The sequence below is a fragment of the Gallinula chloropus genome, assembly GCF_964237585.1.
Source record: "Gallinula chloropus genome assembly, chromosome: 4".
NCBI classification, from domain to species: Eukaryota; Metazoa; Chordata; class Aves; order Gruiformes; family Rallidae; genus Gallinula; species Gallinula chloropus.
The window spans coordinates 35,455,625-35,483,383 of record NC_140088.1 but is presented as its reverse complement, the minus strand read 5'-3'; the positions used below and the strand labels follow the sequence as shown (position 1 = coordinate 35,483,383).

The 27,759-nt window shown below is 38.7% G+C and overlaps 1 protein-coding gene across 20 annotated transcripts in view; it reads right to left on the bottom strand.

The window, feature by feature from the left end:
- Positions 1–13,731: 13,731 nt before the first annotated feature.
- The window catches only part of MADD (MAP kinase activating death domain), a gene marked incomplete at both ends in the record, with an annotated part of 58,145 nt that continues 44,117 nt past the window's right edge, over positions 13,732–27,759 (bottom strand). For 10 of the 20 annotated variants that reach the window (XM_084263931.1, XM_084263942.1, XM_084263944.1 and 7 more), the window contains 5 exons: positions 13,732–13,839; positions 15,592–15,638; positions 20,300–20,369; positions 25,444–25,550; positions 27,482–27,554. In XM_084263931.1, the coding sequence (XP_084120057.1) occupies positions 13,732–13,839; positions 15,592–15,638; positions 20,300–20,369; positions 25,444–25,550; positions 27,482–27,554 (405 nt within the window). Of the gene's footprint in view, positions 13,840–15,591; positions 15,639–20,299; positions 20,370–25,443; positions 25,551–27,481; positions 27,555–27,759 lie in introns of those variants that run through there. The other 10 variants (XM_084263933.1, XM_084263934.1, XM_084263935.1 and 7 more) reach the window with 1 other exon arrangement.

Below are 27,759 nucleotides of genomic sequence, written 5' to 3'. Positions count from 1 at the left end.
CGGACAGCTAAAAAAAAAATCAAAAAAAAACCCCACCACCAAATCATAGTAACCCTTTATCTGACCCTGACTTCTTTGGTGGTATGTAAAAAGTTGATTACACACAGCAGCAAGACTGTCCTTTTCATTCTGAACTGTTAATGGTAGAGTTAGGTTACTTGTAAGGTAATACAGGTCTGAAGGTAAGGTAATACAGGTCTTCTGTCTTTATACTTCTGGAGAAAATGCTTATCCCTGGAATGGAGGCCTGTTTAAAAAACACTCCATTGTGGATCCTGTTATCTTTTGTGCCATACTCTGTAATTTAAAGTTTTAAAGTAAGTCCTTAACTGTTTGATATATGTAAAAGGTAATGCAGACATGGCTCAAAGCTTCTGAAGCTTGCTTTACAAACACTAAATCTCCTTAGAATCATCAGATAATATTTCACCTTCAGCAGCATGTCTCAATTTAAAATCAGCATGCTTTAATGTCTGATAATATCTTCTCCCTTTTTTAAATTCTCCAGCACCTCAGTAAAACTCTGAGTCTCAATCCAACTGCAAGTCAAGGTAAGAATCAAAACAATTCAGCTGGATAATGGAGCCATGGCTTAGATATAAGATTAAGCAGTCAATAGATATTCATGTTAAAAACTTTTTGGCATTTTTATAATGCTGGAGAGGTATGAGGCATGCTTGTTTGATTTCTATTTGTTTTTCCAATAACCAGACTAAGCTCACATTCCTCCAGGGTAATGTTTTTGACTTATTTGAAAGTCAGGATTTTGGGGGTCCTTTGTGCTGTGCCAGTGTAAAAAAATGTGTAAAACCAGAATTTTTTTTCTACTTTTTTCTTAACTCTGTAAAAGCACTCCCTCTAAGAGATTCTTATTTCTTAATATAGAGCAAACAAGTATCGATAATCTTTGTGCATTACTTTAACCAAGCACAGTTAAAGTTACAAGGCATCTAGAAGCATAATGTACATTACAGACTTCAAAAATATGAAATAGCTATAACAAAAAATCATGTAATACTTTTGGCAATAAGCTTTTCTCTCATTCTCTGTTTTAGCACTGGAATGGAAAAGAAGAAAACTGAATAAAGAATAATTTCAGTTACGTTTAGGAGTCCTGTTCATCTTAAGAGTCATTTAATGTATGTGTACTAGGAGGGGACAGCGTCTAGTAGTGTCCTGCTTACTCAGCATATTTTCAGATAGTATTTCCTCTTTTCATACATCTGTTTTAGTTGCATTGCCCCTGTCTCCATCTGAACAAATTCAGGGAAGTAAAGACAAAACTCCCCTTATTGCATACATAAGGTATGCCTGAAAAAACCCAAATATTACAATTACTTGTAAACTCAGTCCATTCCTAGTATCTGAAGCGAATATAAATTCCCCACTTCTTCCATTCTCTCCATTTTATCTGCTCAGAATTCTGACATTGTACACAAAGAAACAAGTGGCTCAGAATAATGAAACACTAACAAATTATTTGTAATATTTAATCAACATTAATTCTACTGATCTCTGCACAAGAGAAAGTAACTTTCATTCCTACTACTTTTACTGTCAGGGCTTGAAATACCTGCTTCTGCACTCTTGAGCAGATCTTTGCAGAACCACATCCAAAAACACACCATTTGGGAATTTCTCACTAAAGCTACTGTTTGCCTTCATATAGAAAATAGTTTCCTTGATAATTACTCACTACTGGTTTTCTAGCTATGTAAAAGACACGAGCACAGAATTCCAGTTATTAGGTGTTTCTGCAACCAATAATAGACATCACACAGAGGCAATGTTTAATATCAGATGAAACAGTGGAATATGTAGCGAGGATTATTTGCATGTAAAGAAATAATTTCAAAACAAAAGACAGTGATGAATGCAGTAAACTTACTGTCATGAAATACTGCTGAAGGCTTTTGAAAGTCTATGAATGGTATGTGTGTATTTTTGCAGATAATATCGTCTAATCAAATGACACAACAGCATCTCTGACTTCTCACCTACTAGCTCGAATAGTATTTGGGGTGGGGCTGTTTTAGACTTGCAGTAGTTATTAGTCATCTCTGGTTGGAAAGCAGTTTTTTCTGATCATGTACAAGAAAATGTGGAAAGATGGAATTGATCCAGGAAGCACTGCCTTTTGGAAGAATCCACACAAAGGAACTGAAGTAGCATTACTCCCTTTCATCCAACCTGTCAGTTGAGATGGGAAAGCATGTCTGACACAGATTGGTAGTTTTACTCACTGAGCAAATATGTCTTCATAATAAAACCACTGATGATAGCCAGATGTGTATTTTGATTATTTTATTATTGCAGATGACCAAAGAAGGGTACTCCTCCAAAACCAATGCCAACTTATACAAGGTTAACATTTCTATGATGCACATGGTTATTATTCAACAAATAAATAAAAAGCAATGGAGCCACTAGGAAAATGGCATTTACTAGTCAACGTTTATTCCACCTCTCAGCTGTGAGAACAGTGTCCTGCAAACTCGGGCTTTCACTAGATGTCAATCATTTTTTCCATGAAATTTCATTGTTCAACTGGTCTTCAAGTATGAACCATACATACGCAAAATAAATCCCCAGAGGTCACAGATTTACTTTCTACAGTTTTGAAGTCCTCAAGCTGATGACAATCAAAGAAATGCCTCCTCAAAAAAAAAAAAAAAAAAAAAAAAAAAGGCCAAGATACTACTTCTGGAAGTACTTCATGCAAGGTAGTGCCAAGTTCTATAGGGTCTTCTAGATAACACTGTGCTTCTGCATGAAAAATACAATTCAGTTTTATTTTCCAAAACTTCAATGACAAGGAGTGGAACAAATGTGAATACTTATTATAAAGAACAACACTCTAGTTAAGTTTTGAAAAGTTACTCCTAAAAATGTGAATTCAAGCATTTAAAATGCTAACCGCTCCTTACACACTGAAAAGTGGAAAAGGGGTAAGGTGCACCTACAAGATCTGAACTTTCTGTGATTTGTTCTAAAACAAATTGTTCTAGAAAAAATTTTCTTTAGAAAAATTGTAGGTGTTTATTGATGTTTGCAAGCACAAAGCATTTTCATTTACCAGTTCCATGGCTGATACTGATCCTGAATATATAGTTCACTCACCGTCCCTTAATTTTGTGTTGTTAATAAATAAATAAATTAATTACTTTCATCCCAGTCTGATCGAAGCTACATGAAGTGAGCAGTTTCTCCCAAACCTAGCTCATTAAGAGCAACAAAGTATCTCCTATTTTTTCCCCGTAACACTTGAAAGCCTACTTGACAAAAGATGGTTTTAACTATTTTTTCCTTTGTGGGACCTGTCTTAATGCAAAAATCAGACGGGCTTACCATCTCTAACGTCATGGCAAATATTCTTACCTTTTAGTTGGTAAGTACTATTAAAAAGACATGTAAGAGTTAAGATCAATAGTAAAAAAAATATTAACACAGGCCATGAAGTTAAAGAATTCTTACCTAGTAGCATTCTCTTTAAGTGTCTTTCACAGCTGACAGGAAACAACAGTCCTGTGGAAGCCCTATCAGCAGTTTTCCCCAGACAAAAAACTACTACTGCTCAAACAAGAGATCCTTCCACATGAAAAGTGTATGCAACTCATACAAACACAGCCTCCTCTAGGCTACTACTTTTATCCAGTCAGATGCAATGTTAACTTTCACATTTGATGCTACTACGATTTCAACTAGAACCGTATCACTACCTACATACCAGGAGCAAAGATACTTAAATGTTTTGGATTATGTACATAAGACCTAGTTGGATCACAGGGATGTTGTGAAGCACTACTAAAGACACAGTATCAGGCAGTATTGAAACAGTCAAGTTAATCCAGAATGTCACTTAACCTAAGATACCACTTATGAGAAACAGCATCTAGCCTCAAAATATTAAAAAAATAACAGTTCTGGTACCTCTAGTTCAGTTCTCACAGTGCAGCATTACCTGCTTCTCAAATAAACCCTTAGCTGACACTAGCTCAGGATAGCACACACTCCACACCACAACATCAATTCTTTTGTGTTTCATCCTGTATTTCAGCACCATTGTATAAATATTTTAAGCAAGCAATGTTTTCTTGCTCCCTTATGGTCAGCCAGACGATAGAATTAAACTAGTAAATGCAAAAAAACCTTACCAGAACTCTTCACTTCCTTTAGTTACTTGGGATTGCCTTAGCGCTCAAGTCCTGGGCATTATTCTATACACAAAAAGTAAAAGAAGTTCATCAATGCTTAGGAAAACAACAATAAAAGAAAGAAGCACATGAAACCCAGGTGAAAAAAACTTGAAAACCAAACGATAAGGTACACTGAGAAAACCATATTCTCCAAGTGTAACTCTAAAAATTGAGCAAGCACCTCACGGATCAAGGAGCAGCTCCTTCAAGCCTATATCAGCTATTTTTTTACTGTTCTGATTTGAAACCATTACCCCAATCATACTTAAGGAATAGCAAAACTGGACTCCCCTTCAGGTTACTCACAGAGTAAACTTTAGAGCCGTTCTACAGAGTCAGTTTGGGGATTTTTATTTCCCCTTAAATGCCAACACCTGAACTGTGAGCAGAGGCTGTAGCAGAATTTGAAGTCCACCCCACGCCAGGGCCACAGGTTGGGCTTGATGGGTATTTTACCCGTTTTCAGCTAGTTGGCACAGAACTCCCGTTGTTCTCGGGGCTGCCTGGTTCTAGTCCTGTCAGGGCCGTGCAAATGGGGGTGTAATGGGGTGGCCCTCGAAGCCTGCTGCCCCCGGCCCGGGGATTGAGGGCGCTGGCATCCCGGCACGGCGCTTCCCGCCTGAGGGGGAGCCTGGCAGCCGTTGGGCCGCTCCAAACGGCCGGCGCGTGCCGCGGCGCCAGCCCCTCTCAGTGCTGGGCGATCGTGGTCTGAGGGGCTTTTTGTCTCTAAAGCCTGAGGAAAATCACTTCAGATTCTGGTGTGGGCGCGGTGTGTTGAGGCAAAGCGTGCTGGGTTTCACCCTGCTTGTCGTGCAGCTGTAACCCGGTGTGTACAGAAGCTGGCAAAGGCTGTGTGGGGTTTAACTGATGGGGTTTAACCCATGGAGATAATGAATTCTTCGAGGAGTGGATCAGTTGGAGCCGAAGAAAGGCGTAAGACATGTGCCTGCACTGGAGTTAATGGCAGTGACTGCGTTTGGTGGAGCTTCTGAGGTTGCAGCTTATTTTCTTTTCTGCTATTGTAAATCTGTGATTATAAGCATAAAACCAGCAGGCATAACCATGGTAACAGCTGCAGAATAAACATGCTCATTGTGTCTTTCCCGAGTATTAGATTTCTGACTGGTTAACAAAAATTCATGTAGTGTTTTGTCCCCAAGCCACTGTAAATCCAGGTATATACTTTAGGACTAGAGCTATTTGTAGTAAGGGTGCTGACTAGTATTTCTGTATCATCTTCAATGCAGATTGATTCTTGTGTGACCCAGGAAAGGCAGCCTGTATAACAAGGTATGTTTCCATCAATGTGAGTATGTTGTTGCAGGTTACGTGTTGATGCATTTTATTTGGATACGTGGTTAGGATGAACTACACCAATCATAAACTGGGTTGGAAGAGACCTTAAAGATAATCTAGTCCCAACCCCTTGCCATGAGCAGGGACACCCTCCACTAGACCAGGCTGCCCAAAGCCTCATCCAGCCTGGCCTTGAACACTGCCAGGGAGGGGGCAGCCACCAGTTCTCTGGGCAGCCTGTGTCAGGGCATCACCACCCTCACAGGAAGGATTCCTTCCTAATGTCTAATCTGAATGTGCCCTCTTTTAGTTTAAACCCATTACTTCTTGTCCTGATTAACGGTCCCTCTCCAGCTTTCCTGTATGTCCCCATTAGGTACTGGAAGGCTTCTATAAGGTCACCCAGACCCTTCTTTTCTTCAGGCTGAACAAACACAACTCTTGGCCTGTCTTCATGGGAGAGGTGCTCCAGCTCTCTGATTAGCTTTGTGTCCCTCCTCTGGATTTATTAGAACAGCTCCATGTCTTTCTTGTACTGGGGACCCCAGAGCTGAATGCCATACTCCAGGTGAGTTTTCACCAGAGCAGAGGTGCAGAATTGCTTCCCTCAACCTGCTGGCCACACTGTTTTTGATGTAGCCCAGGACATAGCTGTCTTTCTGAGCTGCAAACACACATTGCCAGCTCATATTGAGCTTCTGATCAATCACCACCACCATGTCATTCTCTTCAGGGCTGTTCTCAGTCCGTTCTCTGCCCAGTCTGTAGATCTGTTTGGGATTGCCCCAACCATGCACAAGACCTCGTGCTTGGCCTTATTGAACTTAATGTAGTTCACACAGGCCTAGCTATCAAGATCCCTCTGGATGGCATTGCTTCCATCCAGCATGTCAATAGCACCACACAGGTAGGTGTCATGGGCAAACTAGCTGAGGGTGCACTCAGTCCCACTGTCCACGTCTCTAAAATGCTCCTCAAGTCCAACCATTCCCGTCCTAAGCTAAACCATACCCCTAAGTACCTCATCTACCCTTTTTTTAAACACATCCAGGGATGATGACTCAACTACCTCCCTGGGCAGCCTGTTCCAGGCCCCAACAACTCTTTCAGTAAAAATTTTTTTTCTAATATCTAATCTAAACCTGCCCTGGCACAGCTTCATGCCATTTCCCCTTGTCCTATCACCTGTCACCTGGCTGAAGAGACCATCACCCACCACTCTACACCCTCCTTTCAGGTAGTTGTAGGTGGTGATAAGGTCTCCCCTCACCCTCCTCCAGCTCCCTCAGCCGCTCCTCATAGGATTTGCCCTCCAGCCCCTTCACCAGCCTGTTTGCCCTTCTCTGGACTCGTTCCAGGACCTCAATGTCCTTCTTATGGTCTGGAGCCCAGAACTGGACACAGTACTCGAGGTGTGACCTCACCAATGCCAAGTACAAGGGCACAATCACCTCCCTAGACCTACTATAGTAGATATCTACTATAGTACTATGTAACTATCTACTATGTACTATAGTAGATAGTTAAGACAGCTTCAGCCCATCTCACCTGCAGGTTTCATTCCTTCTAAGAGGGATTAACATGCTAGCTATTCCAAAGGAGCTCTACAACTGACTAGAATGAGTAAATACACAAGAAAATACTAGTTGATAGAATTTCTTCCTTAATTTAATCATATAATAGCCATTCAAATGAGAGCAGCTAGGGAAAAGACATTTCTGGAAAGCCAAAAGTCATTTATGTTGCTTTTATTACAGAGTTTTTATGAAATAAAAATCCTTGCGTGCTTAAGAGAGAGGTTTGTCACTAACATTCATCTTGGAGCAGGTTTAGAATTGCAAGCTATTCCTGCGTCCTCACAAATAAATTTTGTAAGAACAGTCTTCTGAGATTAAAAATAGCCCCACTGATACCTTTCAAGTGCTTCCCAACCACAGAACTCTATTTTAGGAAAACAAAAGCTGTCAGTGAGATATCCTTTACTTGTCTTTGGGCAGGGTCACTGCAGCAGTCCGTATAAGCAATGCATCTTTAAACAGTTTGGACTGGTGAAAGTTTAAAAGAAACAGATAAGAACAGCTTCACTTACTAGGTCCTGATATGGGAAAAAATTGTGTAGCACGTGCTTTTTGTGCCAGACAAAAATGTGACAATAAGCAGCCCTAAACCCACAGATAACCGTCATAGCTCTGAACACATTTCAGTCATAATTCTATACTAGGATCACTTTATACCAAAAAGAGACTAATCCAATATATATAAAGTATCAGTGGAAATGAAAATGTATGGAAATTAATACAAGGTAGAAAAAATAAGTAGGAAGTATGCACCCATTTTCTTTCACACCATGGATAATCATGTGAACCTAATTTTTCTATTCATTATGGCTGATTTAACAAGCATAAAGCATACCGTACATAGTTTTCATTATTTTGCTTGGAAGTCTAATTTGTGGGACGAAATTATATGAACCCAGGATGTGGAATTTAACCTTCGGTAAGGTTGCATTTGCTTGGTATCTGTCATAATGCTAATAATGGTCCTGGTAATCCAGAGCTACTCCAGGAAAGTATGGTCACAAAAAGACTAATTACTAATATAATTCCCAAATACAGTTTTGTTGTTTACTGCTGGTTTTCATATATCAAACCCAGACAAAAAAAAAAGCCTGGATTTTTTGACTATTTTCTTCTGCTTTGTAGTTCAGCTCATGTATATGTTGCCTTCAAAATACCCAAGTACAGTAGATTTTGATCATTGGAAAGTCCTTGAAAATTTCTACCTGGAAATAAGACTTACTCTTCCTCACTGGTATACGAGGGGCTAACAGTACTACATATTTCAAAGCATGATATTTCCCCTTAGGCTTTTTTGCTTCCTACAGCATTGAAAATCTTTAACAATTTAGACAATGTTAGGTTACAAGTCTGTTTTAGATAAATTTCCTTATTTTTAATATCAGATTATGTGCTTAAGCCATGTCTATTAAGGAGTACAGGGAAGAGCTGCTGCTGGGGGCTATCACAGCACAGCAGAACTAAGACTGGAAATATTTTCTGTTCCCTCTATAGACCTCTTCAGCATGCCACCAAAAATAATTCGATTAAAATGCAAAGGGAGTGAGAGTGGAATGAAGCTGAGGGATGAAAGATGACAGAGAACTTGGTAAGAACAGGAAAGAGGAAGATGACTATGACTGGAAAGGGGCAGAGACTGGTTGAGCAGGAGACCAGGGAAGAGAATAAATCTGAACAGTTTGGGCAAAGAGGCTGGAAGATGATGATGGTCAGAAAGGCAATTAGAACATATGAAAAAAACACAAGGGAAACAGATGGAGACATCTGATGAGAAACTGAGGTGCAAAACTAAGCCTGCTGTGGCTGAAGACTGCAGGCCAAAAAATCGTGAAGAAACAGTATGGAAGAAAACCCTTCGATACCCAGAGCACTGTGGATAGACTGACACTCACTGGAGTTAAAGAGAGAAGTTGAAAAGGCAAAAAAAGTGTGGAAGGAATGGAAATACAGAACTAGAGTTTTTGTATACTTGAAGGAAGCAACTGTTTATAGGGTTTTGCTGGTGTTTTTTCCTGCCACCGTTTGTTCCTTTTTATGTATAACTATTTTGGCAGTAGGGGATTTCTATTTCTACGTAGGTTCCTAAACCACATTTATCACTATAGTAACTTGCAGATAGAAGCAGGACTGTTTGCTCTTGGCTGTTGTATATACGATTTTTTGTTGGACTGATGCTGATGCATAGCACTACTATGCTGAGATTTCAAAACACTGTACACGCATAAACAGAAAATTAATTTATGATTTTGTAGCCTTGGTATCAGCATTGAGCTGATTTTTATGATCCGAGCGGAGAATCTGCCTCTCAAATCTGGTTTGTACTCCACTGCACTCAAACCTCATTTGTCACTAACATCAAGCTTTCAAACCCCCAGATACAGTGCTGGAAAACACGGTCACATACCCACTATTATTTAAAGTATCATCACATTTCTACTATTTTAGTGAAATAGCCACATCAGAAATAGCTGTAGGAACTAAAAGCTCTTAACGTGAGCGTTACAAGGTAGGAGTGTATGTGAAGTCATCGCTGCTAGCAGAAGCAAAGTAACCCCACTCAGCTGTTCAGAAGTGTCTTGCCCTGTGAGGCCCAGATGCCTCTGGCTGAATTGCAACTTCTGGAAGAGCCAGAGGCTCTTCAGCATTGCCTTTTGTCTGACAAGGTCCTTTGCACGAAGCTGCTGCTTCTTGGTCCCGATTCCCACTTCTTCAGGGGCTATGATATGTCTTCCAACAAAAGCTGATTTGTCTGAGTGGTGACTTGGAGTTGCTAAATACCACTGGAGTCAGGCTTCAGAAGAAGCATTTTTTCATACAGAAGGAAGATCTCACCTCAAAGGCAACATCATCTCACTTACATCAGTCTGGCAGTCATCGTTTGGCTCTTTGTGAGAAGCTTAGCTTCCATTTTCTATTTAGTTCTGAATTCAGTGGTAACAGAAGCCTGTGCCTGACACAAGGGCAACTGGTTTGTTCCCATTCTAGGTGACTGCTTCCTTTTTAACAGTACACTCTGTGGGAATCAAAAGCCCTCCTCTGGCACAAGCAGAGCGATTCTAGAAATATCTTAGGTATCTTTGCAAGATAAAGCTTCCTATGGTATAGAATCATAGCCATGCTTTTTCATCCACTTTGATCACTAAAAGCTTTAGTTTGAATCAAAATTCTTGATATGCATTTACTAAGAAATTCACATTTAAATGCTCAGATGAACATTTTATCTTACAAGCTCTGCTATCCCGAAAGCGTCAAGTCAGAGGGTAGGAATCAGGGTGCTAGAAATTTTTACATGTTCTTAAAACAATTAAATCTTTCCTTCAGCAGACATCTCCAAAGGTTTTTTTCCAAAGATAGCTTTAATAAACACACTTAAGTACTGTTAATGTGACATTTGCTGATGTCAAAACCTTTGACTGTTAAAATGTGGGCCCACTTATATTAGAAACTGACACTAAATTCACAAACAAAACAAGGGTTTGGGATTTGTTTTTTTGTTGTTTGATTTTTTGGAAGATCACAATGAAGATCTGCAATTCAGAAGACAAATAAATTAGTAACCTTGGTTCCACTTTGAAAACTGCAGGAAGACTTATCACAAACGCCAGGGTTTGCAGGCAATGCTTAACAGTCCTCTTGAAAAACAGCTTCCAAAAGCAAGGAATTGTAGCAAAAAACCCCAACCTTGTTCAGGATAAGCCAATACCTTAAGTTTTAAGGCAAGTTCATGAATCCTTGTCACATTTGCGTGTCTTGGAAATACCACAAATGTTAAAATGAAAACATTGCTGCCTTGAAATAATTAAAAAGAAAGACACAGGCTCCTCCTAGTGGTAAAAATAGAAGGATTATTCATTTTGTTCTAAGAATCTTCTAGCACTACTTATTACCTGTTACTGTCAGTTAGTTCTAGAAGGTCTGAGTTCTTACAGCTGCTAAAGAATTCCTACCTAAGGATCAACATAAGTCGGCCACGAAAACATAACATGCTAATCTTTTTTTTTTTTTCCTCCAAAGTAAAGTTTATGGACCTCTCAATGCTTAGGAGTGATGAAGGGAAAGTGGAAACGATGGAAGACTACATTGCAAAGACTTAGGCTTTTATGCCAGTTTTTAATCCAAGCTCCAGATCTGCACTTGGTATCCAGAGAAAAGTCCTGTGTTCTTTGGAGAACAGTGACAATACCGCATGGCATGTCTTTGTCTCACATGAATCTGCCACGTTCCCACAGTTAACAGAACACCCTGCCCATTTCAAAGCCAAGTCAGGTGCTATCACCTAAAGAGCAGAAGTCCACTTGCTAAGTTATTAAGTTATTATTGTTATTAAGTTATTATTGCTAAGTTAAGTCAGTCCACTTGCTAAAGTTATTACTTATTCTTCCTTACTGCTGAACACCAAGCACAGCGGTGTTTAGCCACACTTGTAAAATCTGTCAAAAGGTACAGAAGGCCACTTTTATTATCAGGACTTTAAAAGTCTTATTCTGGACTGAAGTTTCCCAGCTGTCAAGAGTGTATAGTGCTTTATATAATTTATGATTTTAAAGTAACAGAAAAAGTACAGCTTCTACAGGAAAGAAAAAGGACCCCGATGTAAGTGATGCTGTGCAGTTAATTATGTTAAACTCTAATCTTCCCCTTAAAATAGTAAGTTAACTGGTCTGAATATGTTATATAGGCCTGCTAACATAATATTTACCATTATAAAATTAATATTAGCTTCCCAAGTGGAACCCAATATTGCAGTAAATGGAGAATCTATCATAGAGCATAACGATTTTAGTCTTAACTGTACTTGTAATACAGTAGTATCAAGAACATGGCAATTCTTAAAATTCAAATATTGCTATAAGAAAACTTACAGTCTCAGAATACAAAACAAAAATATTAAAATAAGTACAGAACAGGCTACTTGCAGCGTTTCCAATCTCTGTTTTACCTATTAGGAAAGGATTCTATCAGCATGTGTGCAAAAAAACAGTCAGTATTTCAGATGTGTCTGTTTTCCCTATTTACCTTTTCCAGACACCGTTTTATGAAATAGTGTAACAGAAGTTACATGAATATTATGATAGAATAAAAAAATTGCTTTCAACTGCTTATGTGCAAAGGAATGTAGGTTTTCCATTTATAGTCTTCTCTTTCACGTTATCTTATATATGCATGAGGTATATAATTACATTAATAATTATTATTAATTGTAATAAACAATTATTATTGCTTATAAGTGATAAGTTGCATCGATAGGAAAGCACAGGGTGATGAAAACCAGTTGCTGGTTGAATGACATTTTATTTTCACATTCAGACAGCTGTACAGTTTCTATAAACAGATGTGGTGCTATAGTATTTACATCATTTCCTCACACATTACTAGTGTATTCCATTCAAAATGGTGGACACCCTGACCGAGCCAAAACAGGGTTATTTCTGGGCACATTTACTCAGAATTCCATGTCAAAACATACAATACATCAGTTTGCATCAGAGCAATTTTTACCAGATATTTTACACGTAACATTGTTTTCTCTAGACAGTCTCTCCTCCGGCATCCTAAGAGCTTTCCAGACAAGATCAGTACAGTTCAAGAACAAAAACAGGATGCAAAAGACATTCATATTCGGCCTACTCAAAATAAGGAATGTGATGGATAGTTTTAACTGCAGGAGTTTCATTATACATTAACACAGTGTTTGCCAGATTCCTTGATATACAGATTTAAAAAAAGCAGTAACTTAAAAAAACTGAAGACAGAATAATCCTTTGGGCTTCTGAACACATTTTGCTATAACAGTTACAGACCCAAAAAGACACGGGTCTGCCATGTGCCAATAGTGTTTCCAAGTTCTAGATTTCCCTAATCATTTTCTAATCCCTGCGATTAACTGCTTTAGGCAGTGTTTATATGCATCTGTTAACTCTACTGCTGCGTTACCTACTAAATGTTACCTAAACTCCCATTTGAAAATCCACACAACCCACGATGTGTCAGGGTTTTCTGCAATATACTACCTTCAGAATTTCTCTCTCTGCTTCTCTTTCCACTTAGGAAGGAGTCATCTTCACAGATGGACCAATTTAATAGTCAATCTTCAAATGCTACCTGGTATTTTAAGACTATAGTAGCTAAATTGTTCATCTCTACCAAAAGGGTCTGAAGAACTAATGTGACAAGAACTCCATGTTGGTGGGTAAAAATGAACACAGAAGGAAAACAATAAAAACACTACATTTAAACAACATGCAGGACAAGACTGCTTCCACTGTGCACATACCAGAGAATCTGAAAACAGAAGCCTGCAGTTGTAAAGTGATTAATCTGTAACAAGTACTACTAGAAACAAAAATTACCCAACCAAACTCAAACTGTTAGTCATCTTAAGAAAAAAGGAATTCCAAGGAACGGCCAGAGTAGGCCACTCATAACTGGATGCTGACACTCAAAACTGTCTGATTAACAGCTCATATAAAAACTCCATTAAGGATGAATTCAGGAGACTGAGCAGTGAAGTCTTAGGTTTTTCTACTGGGAAAGACTTGCAGGGTCATACATAAATAATCAAGTTCTTATAGAAGACAGTAAAGTGAGCTCCAGGAACTGCAGTAAAAATGGGAGTACTGCACATCAATGTGCTGAAGGGTAGTTATTTCCTGATATCATGATCAACTGGAAACTGGTCGAGGTGGTTTGCTTTTGTTTTCTGCCTCTTTTCCACGAACGGCAGCCACGTAAGAGAAGAGACACAGCACAGAGTAGCAGATCTCATGAGCCTGCAAGAATTTAGAAAAGGAGATAATGAAATTCAGATGATTTAGTTGTAAATCCACTTCATATTTTACATTTTCTTGCATGTCTAACCTTCACAAGACAATTACTCTGGCTACAGACAAAAAGCAGGAAAAAATGTCCCATACTACCTTCTAACTGAGATGGATAGAGATGAAAAAAAAGCCTTATTACAAATGCAAAACCTCCACTGGGATAAAAACATTAGTTGCTTAGTATGATTCTGACAGTTTAAGAACAGTATGCTAAGCTAGAATGTTGGCCAGCTGGCTTTATTAAAAAAATAAAAAGCATCCTATAGATTTGCTTTTGGTCTGTTTGTATGAGGGGCTCAGAAATTTTCTGGGAGAGGTTTGAAGCAACAAAAAAGACTAGAAAACTAAGCATCCAGTAATGTATCTTGACTCCCGCAATAGTGGGATTCTTCCTTATTCACAACTATCTCTTTATGCTCAAAATTAGAAGCACTGGTAACCCCTGTATGTTTTAACCAATGCTAGAGAATCCATGGATAGTACAAGCTCTGCCAACCCACTTTTTCTTGTTGGGTTTTTTTTTTTAACATTAAAAATCCCCACAATCCAACACTGAATGTTTCATATGAAGAATACCAAGCAATTTTGCCACTACCTTAAAACAGAGTGTTTCACGTAGCATTAGCAAGATTGGCAATTACTGCTTTCAACTGATTACATGTGCTATTGTTTAACAGAAAAATCCTCATTTAGTGTTTGACTGGCAGCACAATGCAGTGACTTAGTTTACATCCTACTTCTAATACTGGCTATTCTGGTGATTTTATAAGTTCTTGTCTTGTAAATTGACGTTTATGACCTTTGTAAAGAATACAACAAGATTTATAACAGCATGTTTTGTTGTATTATAGTACAAGTTCAAACACCTTTATAAAATATAATTAATTTTCATTAAATTGGCCTTTCTTATTAAAAGGTACAGCTATCTGCTTCTTAAATTAGATATATTCTAAGCCTTTAGCTTCTAAAATGCTTCTACTTTCTTCAAGTAATTTTTCTGTCCTCGTGAAGGACTGAGAGTATCCATGCAATCACCAAATATAGACACTGCCTTTCAGACATAAAATAACAGAAGAAATTTCAGTTCTGATGAGAACAGTTGGTTTCTATTTCTTCCTCATAAGCCTGAGCATTGAACTATTACGTGTACGAGTGGTGAGTATGATTCTCAACTGCTGATGTTCAAAAATTGTTACAGAAACTGAACACGGAACCACAGCAATAACTCACTTATGTGGCAGGGATCCATAGTCAGAATATTCTCTTTATTTCACTACTCACATTCAAGAGGAAATGGGAGTTTTTCATTAACTCAGTTAGCAATCATTTTATGCCCAGGAACTAGCCTTCCTTTCCATCCATTCTGTGGATTAAGGATTGTGTTCTGCACCATATTAAATTTAAATTTCACTCACTCTTACGGTGCTAAAGTTCATGGCAAACCAGCTACCCTGCATCTTTATCTTAACAAGAGAGACCACAGTTTCTACACTACCCATGAGTTCCTCTAGTTTCACAGAAATAACAATCACCAGGTTTTGTCATCTTTCCTTATGGAAAACTATGAAAAAAGAGCAGCTGGTGTTTCACTGTAGTGTTAGCTTTGCAAACCCTGCAGTCTCAGCATAATTCCTTTCATCACACGAAAATGTAAAGACACATCCTCTAAAGAACTACCAGAAGGCATCACAGTTGACTCACCATTGGCGTCTTGTACTTGTGGCTCACCACTTCTTTAGTTTCAGGAACTAAAACCGGACGGGCAAGAGACAAAACAAAAAGTTCAAAAAACGAGAGGAAAAGGGGAAAGAAATAGCACAATGTTCCCATAGGAAAGGGAAGGGATGCACACAGACAGCAGGTGCAGGTACAGGGCACCTCACTATCCCTCATTTCTAGTTACTCTTCGTTCTCTTCAGTTACATTACATATGTCCTTGAAGATACTGGTAATGTAATAATTACTCAGGCTGGCAAAAGTATTTCACTGCCTCTGTTTGGAAAAACATAGTAGAAACTCAATGGTTCTATCGAGACTCTGACTCTCTCGTATAACTTAACGCTACTAGACAGTGAAATTAAATCACAAAACGTGCTTAATATCTAACACAATAAAACATAAACCATCAGTTTCATAGGAATTTGTCAGTGCACAATTCCCAAAGATTTTATCCGTTAGACGTTTGAATCCTCCTCTGCTGAATAACAAATCTCAAAAGAACAGCTGGAAACCCTGTATTTAGTGAGTGAAATCCAGAAAAATAAGAAGCAGCTGAGGGAGGAAATTTTCTAAACTGGAAGACTGTTTCCCAGTTCTATCTCAAGAGTTTCTTGAGACATTCCTTCTCTTGTCTAGGATACGTGTGCTGATATTTACTTGAGCTACTCACTGGAAATGTTCACTGCTTTTGAACAAGTTGCCTTACAATAAAATGCTGATTTAAGTTGCACATATTCTTAAAATACCAGGCTTGTTGATTTCTAGAAGACTTCATATCAGAGAGGATTAGGGCACTGATAACAAAAATTTAAAAAATCTATTGTCTAGACAATTTCATCTTGCACTGCCTCAAATTAACAGAAAGGAAGCAACCATAACATCTGTAAAGAAATCTGCCTCTTGTTCTCATTGTGGAGCACTTTAAAAAGCTGTAACCATCCCAGTAGTGTGCATTGCGCTGGCCTGTGCCTTTCCCCTACACTTCGTCTATGAATATTGTTGTGAACAGATACCATGGGAAATCACCAGGAGAGAACAAAGACCACACTAAGAACATACAAATGGCAAATTTAAAGTGTTAGTATCACAAAATACCAAACCAACTTTGAATTCTTCCTTTCCAGAATAGCTGAAATTTGCCATGGAATTTCTGTGTCACAACAAAAAAATTTAGAAGAAGCAATACAGAAATTATGCAAAACCAAATCATACCAGGTTCATAGAAGAAGGGTAAATGTCTTATTACACATAGTACTAGTAACAAGAAAAGAAACAGAGGCAGATGAGTTCAGTATGAGTAAGTAGCAAAAGTCCACAACAATACCTATCCATGCAGATGTCATCTCTTCTACTGTGATATGACATGGCTAAATGCTGGGGAGGGAGATGGATCACACTCTAAGGGGCCAAAATTAGCCAGTGCAGACTGGGTATGAGAAAGCACTCTAAACATAAACCAGTATCTACTAATTCTCATGTGTCACGATATTGCCATTCTTGAAAAAATCTCATGAAAAAGTACAGAACATTATTATAAAAAGTAATTTTTAAGGTTAATTTTTCAGTTCTCTCTTCTATTGGAGTAGGCAGTTATGTTAAGAACTGAAAAACATGCAAAGCGCACACCCAGGCTGCACTGCTCCAGTAATACCAGTGACTAGAGTTGGGGAGATAAGGAGGTGCACATCCAAGCTACCTTACCCGTTGGCACCAGTTGTTCCAAATTAACTCCATGTCACCAGGGCATAAAGGTGGGAGTGAGGCTGGTGCACAGCCAAATAGGGTAGGATTTTTACAGTTGTGTAAGTCTCACTGCCCACTGGATAACATACAACTGTTCATACACTCTTCAGAAAGCAGGAAGGGAAAGGTGTTAAGGACCTTGTACCATGAGGGAAGGAGAGAAGGGAAGCTGTGAAGTCCTGTATCCTAATTGAGAATAGGAAGAAGGGGAACGGGAGAGCCCCTGGGCAAGGTACTATCTCCCCCCTTCACAGTCAGTAAGTTGCCTTGTCTTTAAGTAAAGTACTCCTCCACAGTCCTTCCAATAGGGAAAATTCTCCTGAGAGGACTGAGTTAGTAAGAGTAAAGAGAGTGGGTTTGCATTTACACTCAGAGAAGACAAAACACTACCCTTGCAGAATACAAAGAAAGAAGAAGAAAGAACAAATGAGTAAAAATAAAAAAGATCCAAGCCTCAAATTAAAATATTAGCAGAAGCACTTGTCTTCTAACATTAAAGGTTATTCCTGATGCTGTGAGCTAAGTGGATGAAGGGTGGAAATTATTAAGCACCATCCTGCAGCCTTTGGTCCTGTGAATGAAAATATGGCACTAGCATAGAATGAGTTTAGGGGGCATCACTTTACCTGCTGGAGAATGAAGGTTTTCATAGCAGCGGCGGTGAAGGGGCCACAAGAAAGTAAAGCACAAATACACAGCAGTAACTCAAATTCCAGAGGGAAGAGCCTTACATTTCCTCACTTACTTAAATCTCCACTTCCATTTGTGGGCAACAATTCCTGAACTTCTCCTTGCACCCTGTTCTGAAATCACAATTCCAACCTTCGCACTCCCATCTAAGCCCAGCATTACCACACACAGACCTTTAATTTCCCACTGCAGTAACACTAAACTTGGAGCAAAATCAAAAAACCAAACCCTGCACTGCAGCATTACCCATCAGACTGGAATACACATGCATACCAGCCTCTGCCTTTCTAAAAGGTGACAGTACTTCAGTACACTCCTAATATAATTAATCTGATGGCAAGGTTCACGATGTTTAACACAACTAAATAGCTTAAATCCTAAGCAATCCACACAAGTTTTTTGCTGAGTGCTGTTAGTTTACATGTGAGCAGGACAGATTGGCATGTCTTCTCATCTTTATAGCAATTAAAAAAGCAGCTCCGAGGTAGTCTCACATCTCTACACAAGAAGAAAGGTTAGCTCCCCTGCAACATTTTCCTTCTTGCTTTCTCTTAATTAGCTGGATGGGCAAATTGTAAATCTCATCTGGTATATTTAAATTGGTTCTTCTCTGTGACCTCTATTTTGGGAGGACAATATTTTTAATTTAATTGGTTTAATTTCTCAGGTTTTGTTTGTCGGGTCCAACTCCCATTCTAATTGCTTCTTAAAATTACCTTTTCATAAGTCCTGTATCACTATTCCAGCTTCTGCAATAGGCCCTTGATTACAAATTTTTCTGTAAAAAGCAAGTCCTTTTCCTTACAGTTATTAGTTATTATTTAGGGGTTAAATGCTGTATTACAGCATCATTAATATAAGTTAACCTGAAGTAACCAAACTGTCTTTCTTCTTGTGCAATACAAACTATTCAAATAAGTTTAGTTAAAACCTCTCAAAAGTATCCCTTTCTCATTCAAATAATTTCTTTTAAGTTAAAGATTTCAGAAGCTGAAAAACTCATCAATAATCTGCTACAGCCTTAACCAATTTTTTTAAGTAGTAAAATGAATCATGTCTGTCAGGGTGAAAACATGGTATCAAAGGAATATGCAAACACAAAATGCAGACAACTTCTGAACATCTGAACTACCAGAAATTTTTCAGGTTTTAAATACACCAATTATGATCATTTGAACCATGAACAACATTTTCAGACAATGAAAATAAATTGCTCACAAATTCAAATCCCAAACTTCTGGGAGATTAATTTACAGTAAACTACAATGGTCAGAAAGGCTTCATCATTTGAATACCTTATAACTGTGTCACTGAAAGGAGACAACACATCATTATGGACAAAGACATTAATTTCAGCACCAAAGAACAGTGAGACTTATGGTAAAGGGAGCTGCTGATTTAGATTTTGACTAATGGCCAAAATGTGGATGCTGATCTATTACAGGATGAACATTGTAAATTTTATCTTCCTTTTGTTTCATACATACACAGAAGACCTAAAGGAATGCCTCACAGATGGTTGGAAAAATAAACCCAGATGGATTTGGGGACTACTGTAAGAGTATTATGTGGATCACACTTCCAAAGAGCTACATCTGAAGTCACTTATTTTGTCCAGACTACAGTTAAGCATAGTGTCACTAACACTGAATAGTAACCCAGAATTTTCCCCAAACTAACTGTAGGGAGGTTATATGCAATAGCAATAACTGACCAAAATACCACAAATTCTCTATTCTCCTTAACCTTTACTTTTCCCACTCTTTACCAGTCATGTCCTGAAACAAAAACCACAGGATAAATAAAGTGCAACCTGACAAAGTATCTTCTGCTCCAACAAAAATTAAACTCCACATAAAGACAAAACTTTGCAATTAACAGTAATTCTTCCTAATGAAAGCAGTGTCTTGAGAAAGATCAACTATAAGCACTGCATAAAAATGTGGTTTCTCAGATGAAAAAGGAATATACCGGAGAAAATTCCTACAGACATCCAAATTTACCTGTTGTTTTATTTCAGATGACGCAGAAACACCTTCTTTGCCTATTAACAAAAAGCACCTAGGCTACAAATCTTAATACCATGAAAATTAACGTGGTTATTTTTACATTAAGTCACCCAGCTCGGGCAACTTCTCATGTTCAATCTATATTTCTCTCTCATCTATGAAACTGTAGTGCAACTCTCAATCTGAAGACTGGAAATTTGAGTTACTGCCATGCGAGTACAGACCTAGTATCAAAATAATGTAATTACCAAATTCCTCCAGGACAAAGACTCCTCGCACAGTATTGCACTTTTTAATGTGATTCAGCTCTATGAAAACCTACAAAAACAGGAGGAAAAGTAACATGAAATTAGTCAGGTTTGTTTGGATTTTTTTTTAAGCTAAGAACCAAAATCAAACAAAAACAACAGCAGATAGAACCTGAAGTGTTGTAGCATACAGTACCAGTTTGTTTACAGTTTAATATATAAACAAAGGGTGAAATAAATATTCAAAAGACAAACTTGCCACAATGCTAGAAATCAACAAATAACTTAAAAGTGCTAAGAAGCGAAGACAGCAGAAGATGAAGTACCTTCCGCTCCTTGCAGGAGGAGAAAGCATGGAAGAGAAACGAAGGAGTTAGTAACTCTGACATATTCAACATTGCTACCCCTTCAGGCACTCAAATGAGTTATTGCAAAAAGAATACCAACACACCTGAAATACAACAGAAGAGGGGGACGAGAAAAAAGCTTGCTCCCAAATTTGGCATGATTTTTAGTCTCTGATCCATCCCAATTGGTTTCTGCCCCTCCATGCATCCTCCTCCAGCACAGAGGGCAGGTAAGGGGCGCACTACTTCCCACCCTGACACTGAACCTCATAACCTATCCAGTAGTCAAATCTAACCCAGTGATAAACCACTGGTCTTCCTTTTCCCTGAAGGGGAACCACTTATCTCCTGTCGCCTTGCTATTTAAGTTTTTGCTACCATTTAGGACATACAGCCTCATACTTACTCTTGGAACTGCATCCTGTAACAGTCAGTACCAGTTTTCTGTTTCAGCAGGATGGGAAAGTTTGTGCCCTTTTCTACTTGCTCACTTCATATATAGCTGCTGCCAGATGAGCACTCGGAAAATAAACGTGCTTTAAACTCAGGTTTTACATGTGTGAACCCCAAAAGACAGAGCAATTGCACTAAGGGACTAGGTTTTTCAGTCCAGAGCCAAGATGCCAAAACAAGTTCTCTGAGCAGAAGCAGCTTGTTCAATATATGGTCCATATCACCATAGAAAAAAAACCCCTTCTTGTATGCACATCTCCAAAAGGGCCAGTGTCAGTATACACACATAAGAAGCTGTACAAAAGTGCTATAAAAGGAATCAATTCCATATTCCAGTTTCTAATATACTTCTTTCAAGCCAAGATAAACATGGGGAGTAACAGAGTTATGTCCAATACCTCAAACAGACCCTTGCAAGACGGTATTACAACAGTTCGGATTGAAACTTTCAGTGTCTCTGTGCTTACTGATGCCATGATCCCAGGAGCTTTTTAAAAACATGTTACTAGAGAACTGCATTGTCTTGGAAAGAAGGGAAAGGAAACCCCTCCTGAACCCAGTAACAGCAACACCCACATCATTATCGAAGATACGCGACCCAAGAAAGGCAGAGGAAGCCAACATGAGAAATTCCTGGGGGGTTCTGTTGTTTCATTTGTTTGCAAGGAACAGGCTTGTCTGTATCAATAGAGATAGTAAATGCACCATACATCTGAGAGAAGTCAGATTGATTTCCTAGTCAAAGGGGGTTTTCTTATTTTTTATTATTATTAGCTTTTGGGTTTTGCTCAGTATAAAAAGCTAAACTTCCACTTCATCATGCATCAGAAAATCTGAAGCTTGCTTTCTGTTTATATTCAGTGACTGAAAGAAAAAGAGACTTAATCCCAACTTCCTTGTTGGCCTATTTTTTTTTTCTATAATAATTTCTGTGAGAAGTTTTGGCTAGTAATCTAAAGCACAAAATTCAGGAACTCAGTAGAAAGGCTCAGGCAAAACACTGGTTGTTTTATGGGGTATGGTACAGCAGCCTAAAAGGCTTGACTGCCCCAGGTGCTCAAGATCTGAGTATAACGTGAGGGCCACATTACCACAAGAGTTAGGAGCACAATGTGAATTTATCTAGCTTGTCACAATTACAGCAAGTTACCCGTTTTCAGAAGACATATGAGCTGATGGGCAATTTCTTGCTATACTGTTAAGACGCTCTCCTCTCAGTCAGAAAACAAGCATAAAGGAAATAACAGTTACTTACCCTAGGGAAACTGTGGATCTTCAAGACAGAGCATTCAGTGTGGATCCTACTGTAGATGGGCATGTGCCTGCTGCATTTTATTAAACTTCCAACTATTTTTGACACAGATGAATTCATAATGGGGACGGAGTTATTGAGTCCCAATATCGTAACAGAATTTGTAGGTGTATACTCAGAATAGTCTGCCAATGCCACAGGTACACTTGATTCCTCCCTATACCAAAGGACTTCCTCAGACAGAGCTAAAACATTTTTTCCTCTTAAAAGTGCACTGCTGCCATGGTGAGACAACTTGTGAACACAAAAGACAACTATCACATGTCAATCATGCACCATGTTGGCCCATCACACACCTAAGACATTTCCTGAGGAATTCACAAGGTGGCAAGAAAGTACACAGACTGTAAATCACGCACCTTCAAAAACAGGTTTATGAAAGCACCTGAAGCACTGAACAACACGTTCAGTCTTCTCAGGTAGGACAGAATAGACTCCATTTATCTTTTTTATTTAAGAAGTGGAAAATTCTCTTCCTGTGTTCTAAATTAAATTATTTCTATGACATCCAACCAAGCAGAGGAACAGAAACCCCTTCTTTTAGTAAGCTGCACTAATGAAAAGAGTACTTTTAAAGAGGGCCAAGAACAGGGCCTGTATATGGAGTAAGGAGAGAGAAAGCAGTGCCTGGTGAGGTTCTGTAGGCATATGTAGATCATTATCCCCGTCCAAACGAAACAGAAACAGACATTTTCAACACAGAGAAACTGCTATAGGATCCTGGTTTAAATCATACATGTATACATGTTCTGAAATCAACTGCTTGAGGGAGCAATTCCTATAATTTATATGAAAACTGCAAAGGACAGTTCATTAGAATAGCAGACCTTATATTAAGAATGCTAATTGGCTGATGAGTGTTAAGAGTAAGATTGCAGACATCCTTTTGCTGCACAGATGGTGAAATTGATGGGGATTTTTTTTTTTGTACAGCACAACTAGTAGAAATCCCCTATGCAACTGCTACAGTTGTCCATTCTATACAGACCCTCAAATGGCAATTACCAGCTGGCAATGTAAATCTAATGCACTAAGAATTAAACATATTAAGGGTATTTTCCAGGACTGTACTTGTTTTAATATCCACATTTGGCTGCAGCCTCACTGGAGAGATAACAAACAAGAGGAATTATCTTTCAGGTGGAAGAGTCCACTGGCAGAGGTGCCTACCCTGCATGGACTGCTGACCAGAAAAAATGTGGTAATTTTCACAGACAGCAAATTAGAGCACTCTCCTCTAAGGAAGGATATGATAAAGCTAGTATTCTAGGAGTGCTAGTGCACAGGACTCAGTATCTGTGGTACAAAATTTAACTGGTGATAGTCCCAACAGCTGTGTAGTAACAAACAGTGCTACGTTTCCCTAACCGTTCTTTCAGAATGTCATTCTAGTGTTTCAGGGCAAAAAGGCTTTAAGTATAAGAACACTGGTATGTTCCGAGATCTAGAGGTTTTCTTTTGGACAGATGCTCACTATGTGCTTAACTGAAAGTCTTTGTCTTGACAAGATGCCTGTTCATGTAGACTCATCATCATTTCTTAAGTGTTACCTCTCTTTTCTCACTGCAATTCCCTATGCCTGGCTGTATGTATGAAATAGAGTCACCTCCATAGATTGTTTAAGACATGAGCAGTTTGAGCTCAACATTTTTGACTTCTGGCAGAAGGAGGAAAAGTAGAAGTAAACAGAACATTCCCTGTGGTGTGTCCTTACCTTCGGGCAAAACAATTTCTATACATCCTTCTACAAAATCAAACTTTTCTCAGGGTTTAATTTTCAACGTCCTTGGACTTGCCATTTCCAATACCTACAAAAATTCATTCTGTAGTACCAGTGAGTTCCTCTTGCAGTTCTTCATATTTTGGCATATCCAATAAGTTAAAATCTCTAACTTAGTCAGGAATACTGTTCCATCATGGAGTAGGTTCGAAGTTCTACAGCAGCTCAGCTGTAGTACAAGTTCTGCACTGGTAACAGACAGGAAAACAACCTGAAGGAGGTTCACAAGTTTCCACTCCTTATCCTGACACAAACTCACTCAAAACGGCACATGGTGCTGCTGTGACCTTGGGAGAAGCATTAAAGATTCTGAGCATGTGTGTTTGAGATGCACGTGCACTTCCAGTGGGATCTACACTGATGTATTCTCAAAGAAGAACAAAGCTTGTGTGGGGAGAAAAGTCTAGTCAGGAGGAAAGGAAAAAACACTCCACAGAGGACTGACAGAAGCTGTACTTAATTTCTCTCTCTCACACACACACACACAAATTCTCTCCCCCCCCTAAAAATGTATTCTACTTTCTAGCACAGCATGCATTTGATATCATATGCAAAACAAAAAAACACAAAGCAAAATAAAAAACAAGGATCAAAGGAAGCAACAGAAAAAACATCCAGAGAAAGGAAATGACAATTCTAGTTGTGTTTCCTCTATGCCCACAAGATCTGCTACTTGTAAGGAAAAAAGAATTAGGAATTTTCCTTATTTTTGTGAATTTCAGCAAAAGACACTTTGCCATTTGATTCTCACGCTAAATTTTACAGGTAATTTCTCAAATTTTGAACCAAGAGAGCGTAAATACGATGCAGCAGGTTGCCCTCTGCACCTGTAACATTCAAACACTGTATCTTTAAGGTTAATTGCTTCTGTCATCAGGATACCTTCAGAGTGTGATGCATTATGACAGTTTACATTACTATTGATTGCTTTTCCTGTTCCTTAATACATTGCCTGCCATTTGTTTTGCACTTAGACAATTTAGATCACCAGAAACAAGAAGATGAAACCTCTATCAATGTTTTTCTTCAGTTGATTATAGTTTTCTTGAGGATATTTAATTTCAGTGTATTTTTACATATATATACTTGTATAATCATGTGTGTTTGCATGTAAGCATACATAGGCTTTATATGCTTTTTTACCCCCATAATGCTATCCCTTGTCCTTGATACTCTGGGAAGAGGAAACACATATACAGGCGTGCTGCAAAAAGCTCCATGCTCACAGTCTTCTCATAGACTTCCCTCATACCTGACTGTGCATAAATTTCAGGTTAATTCCTTCCAGTGTGACCTGAAGAAGACCTCCTTCACCGGTTTTCATATCCTGCACAGGGAACTCACCACCCAACTCAGGGCCTGTGATATTTTAATTTAAAAACAAAAACAAAAGAGAAAAAAAGAACAAACACCCAAACAAACAAAAATAGACAGAGAGAGAGAAAGAACAGAAAGCAGTCAGCCAAGTCATGATATGTGGAAGGGAAACAAAACACAATTTCCATTTGATGTGAACTGTGAGAAGACACTACTGAGAATAGCAGGCAGCACTTCAGTAGAGTCCACGCTCTCCTAACAACTGTCTGAGAACAACTAGGTTTTTAAGCATCAGAACAGATGTCATTCTGGATACATGAAGGGACATTATGTCAGCTCAGTCTGTATTTATTGATTTATTGTAGTTCATTTACTTGGACTGGGGGTTTGGGGGTGAGTGTTGCTTGGTATAAATGCCACATTTCATTTCTGCCTGTTAAGACACTACAGTCACATAATACCCTAGACAACATAGTCTTAAGTAGAAATACATAAGCAAGCACAAACTAGGTTTGCATTTGTGAGCTTGATGATTTTGCATGGCACTGTTTTATGCTTTCAGCAATGAAAAAGTTGACACGGTCAGAGAACACCAATAGATGACATTAGATGGAAATTCCTGGACTGTCATCTGTTAGTTTCTTTTGCATCATTCAGTTCAGGTAGAAAGTGCTTTCTTATAATGATTTTTTTTTTTTAATTTTCATTTGTGCAGAACCACTGAACTCGGGACAAACACATTTTTAATATAACATTATTGCCCAGTTCTTAAAACATATCTCAGAGACACTTTTGCCCTCCTCTATCCTCAGTGAAAGGCCAATCCTCCCTCCTTCTCCTCAAATTAAACTGGACTAATAACAGAAGGAAACAAAAATGGTGGCTTTTTGAGGTTCTAACAGTTAGCTGAGTGTCAAACACTTAAGATGCTAGATTTAAACACAAGTAATTTTCTCAGCCATGCTAATGCCAGTTAGGAGCATAAAATGTAAATCTCTTAAATTTGGCATTAAGATGCAGCTAAAAAAGGTTTGTCCCTCAAAGCATGGCTCCCAGAGTCCTAGCATCCACCTGAGAAAAAAACAAATAGTTCCAACAAAAATCAAACTTGAGAACAGAAAACCACAGTGACGTTACCCTGAACCTGCAAACAAGCTCCACCAAGGGAGAAACTTATGAAGGTATAAAATAAGCCACCTTGATGTTTGTTACCCAGGTACATACAGCACCTGCTGCACTTCAGGGACTAAGAAAAATGGAAAATTGCCTTCCCAGAGCTCCATCTCCCAAAACTGCAAATCCAATTTTTTAGGTTGTACTGACTCAAGAGGAAAAGAAATGGGGTGTTTGCTGAGAAAAGTGTTGCCAGTATAATTATGATGTGCTGTCCCAGATGATGATGCAAAACAAAGAAGAAGTCACACTGATATAAGAAGAAGTTATACTGATACAAGGACATTGGGTCAACTGCACCTTCTGCCTTGCACCACCACAAGACCTCCCAATACAGGAAGGGTTTGCACATCCAAAGTCTAAAGAAAGCTGCAGGTTCAGCACTGCTAATTCAGGGACACAAACAGGCATGTTTATTAGAAATCCCTTCTCAACACAAAGTGGACAACATAGTTCTCTGCCTCAATCAGGACTGTAAGGTGCAGCTAGCCAACCACGAACAGAAAGTGAAGCTGAAGTTTCATAGTCTTTTCAAGGTACCATTCCACAGGCAGCTAGTCATCCTTACTATCTTTACTCTTCTTTATACGGGGGGTTTGGGTTGGTTTGTATTTCGAGTGAGGTATTTCAAGGGGGAAGCAAATGATAACACTAAGTCTGCTACATACACACAGACAAAGGACAAAGCCATCCCCAGATTACCAAGTAAAAGGATACTGTGTTCCGGTAAGTTATTAATTTTAAAACATTGCTGCTTGCAGATTAAACAACAAATGTCCCTGAAAAGCAAAATCTTGTACCTGGTTTAATGCTTTGCTGTCTTGCTGCTGCTCGCTCCATACTGTCTTTGACACAGTAGTATAACTCCCGACACTGAGAAGAGAAATGCAGATTTTGCAGATTACTGAGGGAAAAGAACAGCAGAGTCCAAGAGCCCATAAAAAAAGAACAAGCCCCACATGATGCATAATGACGAAAAGCCTTAAAAGCTCAACCACAGCTACTTACTAGATGGTATTTATGTTTAGCTTTCGAGGTGGCAGTTACTTTTCCAGGTATTTTCTGTAGCACACCGCTA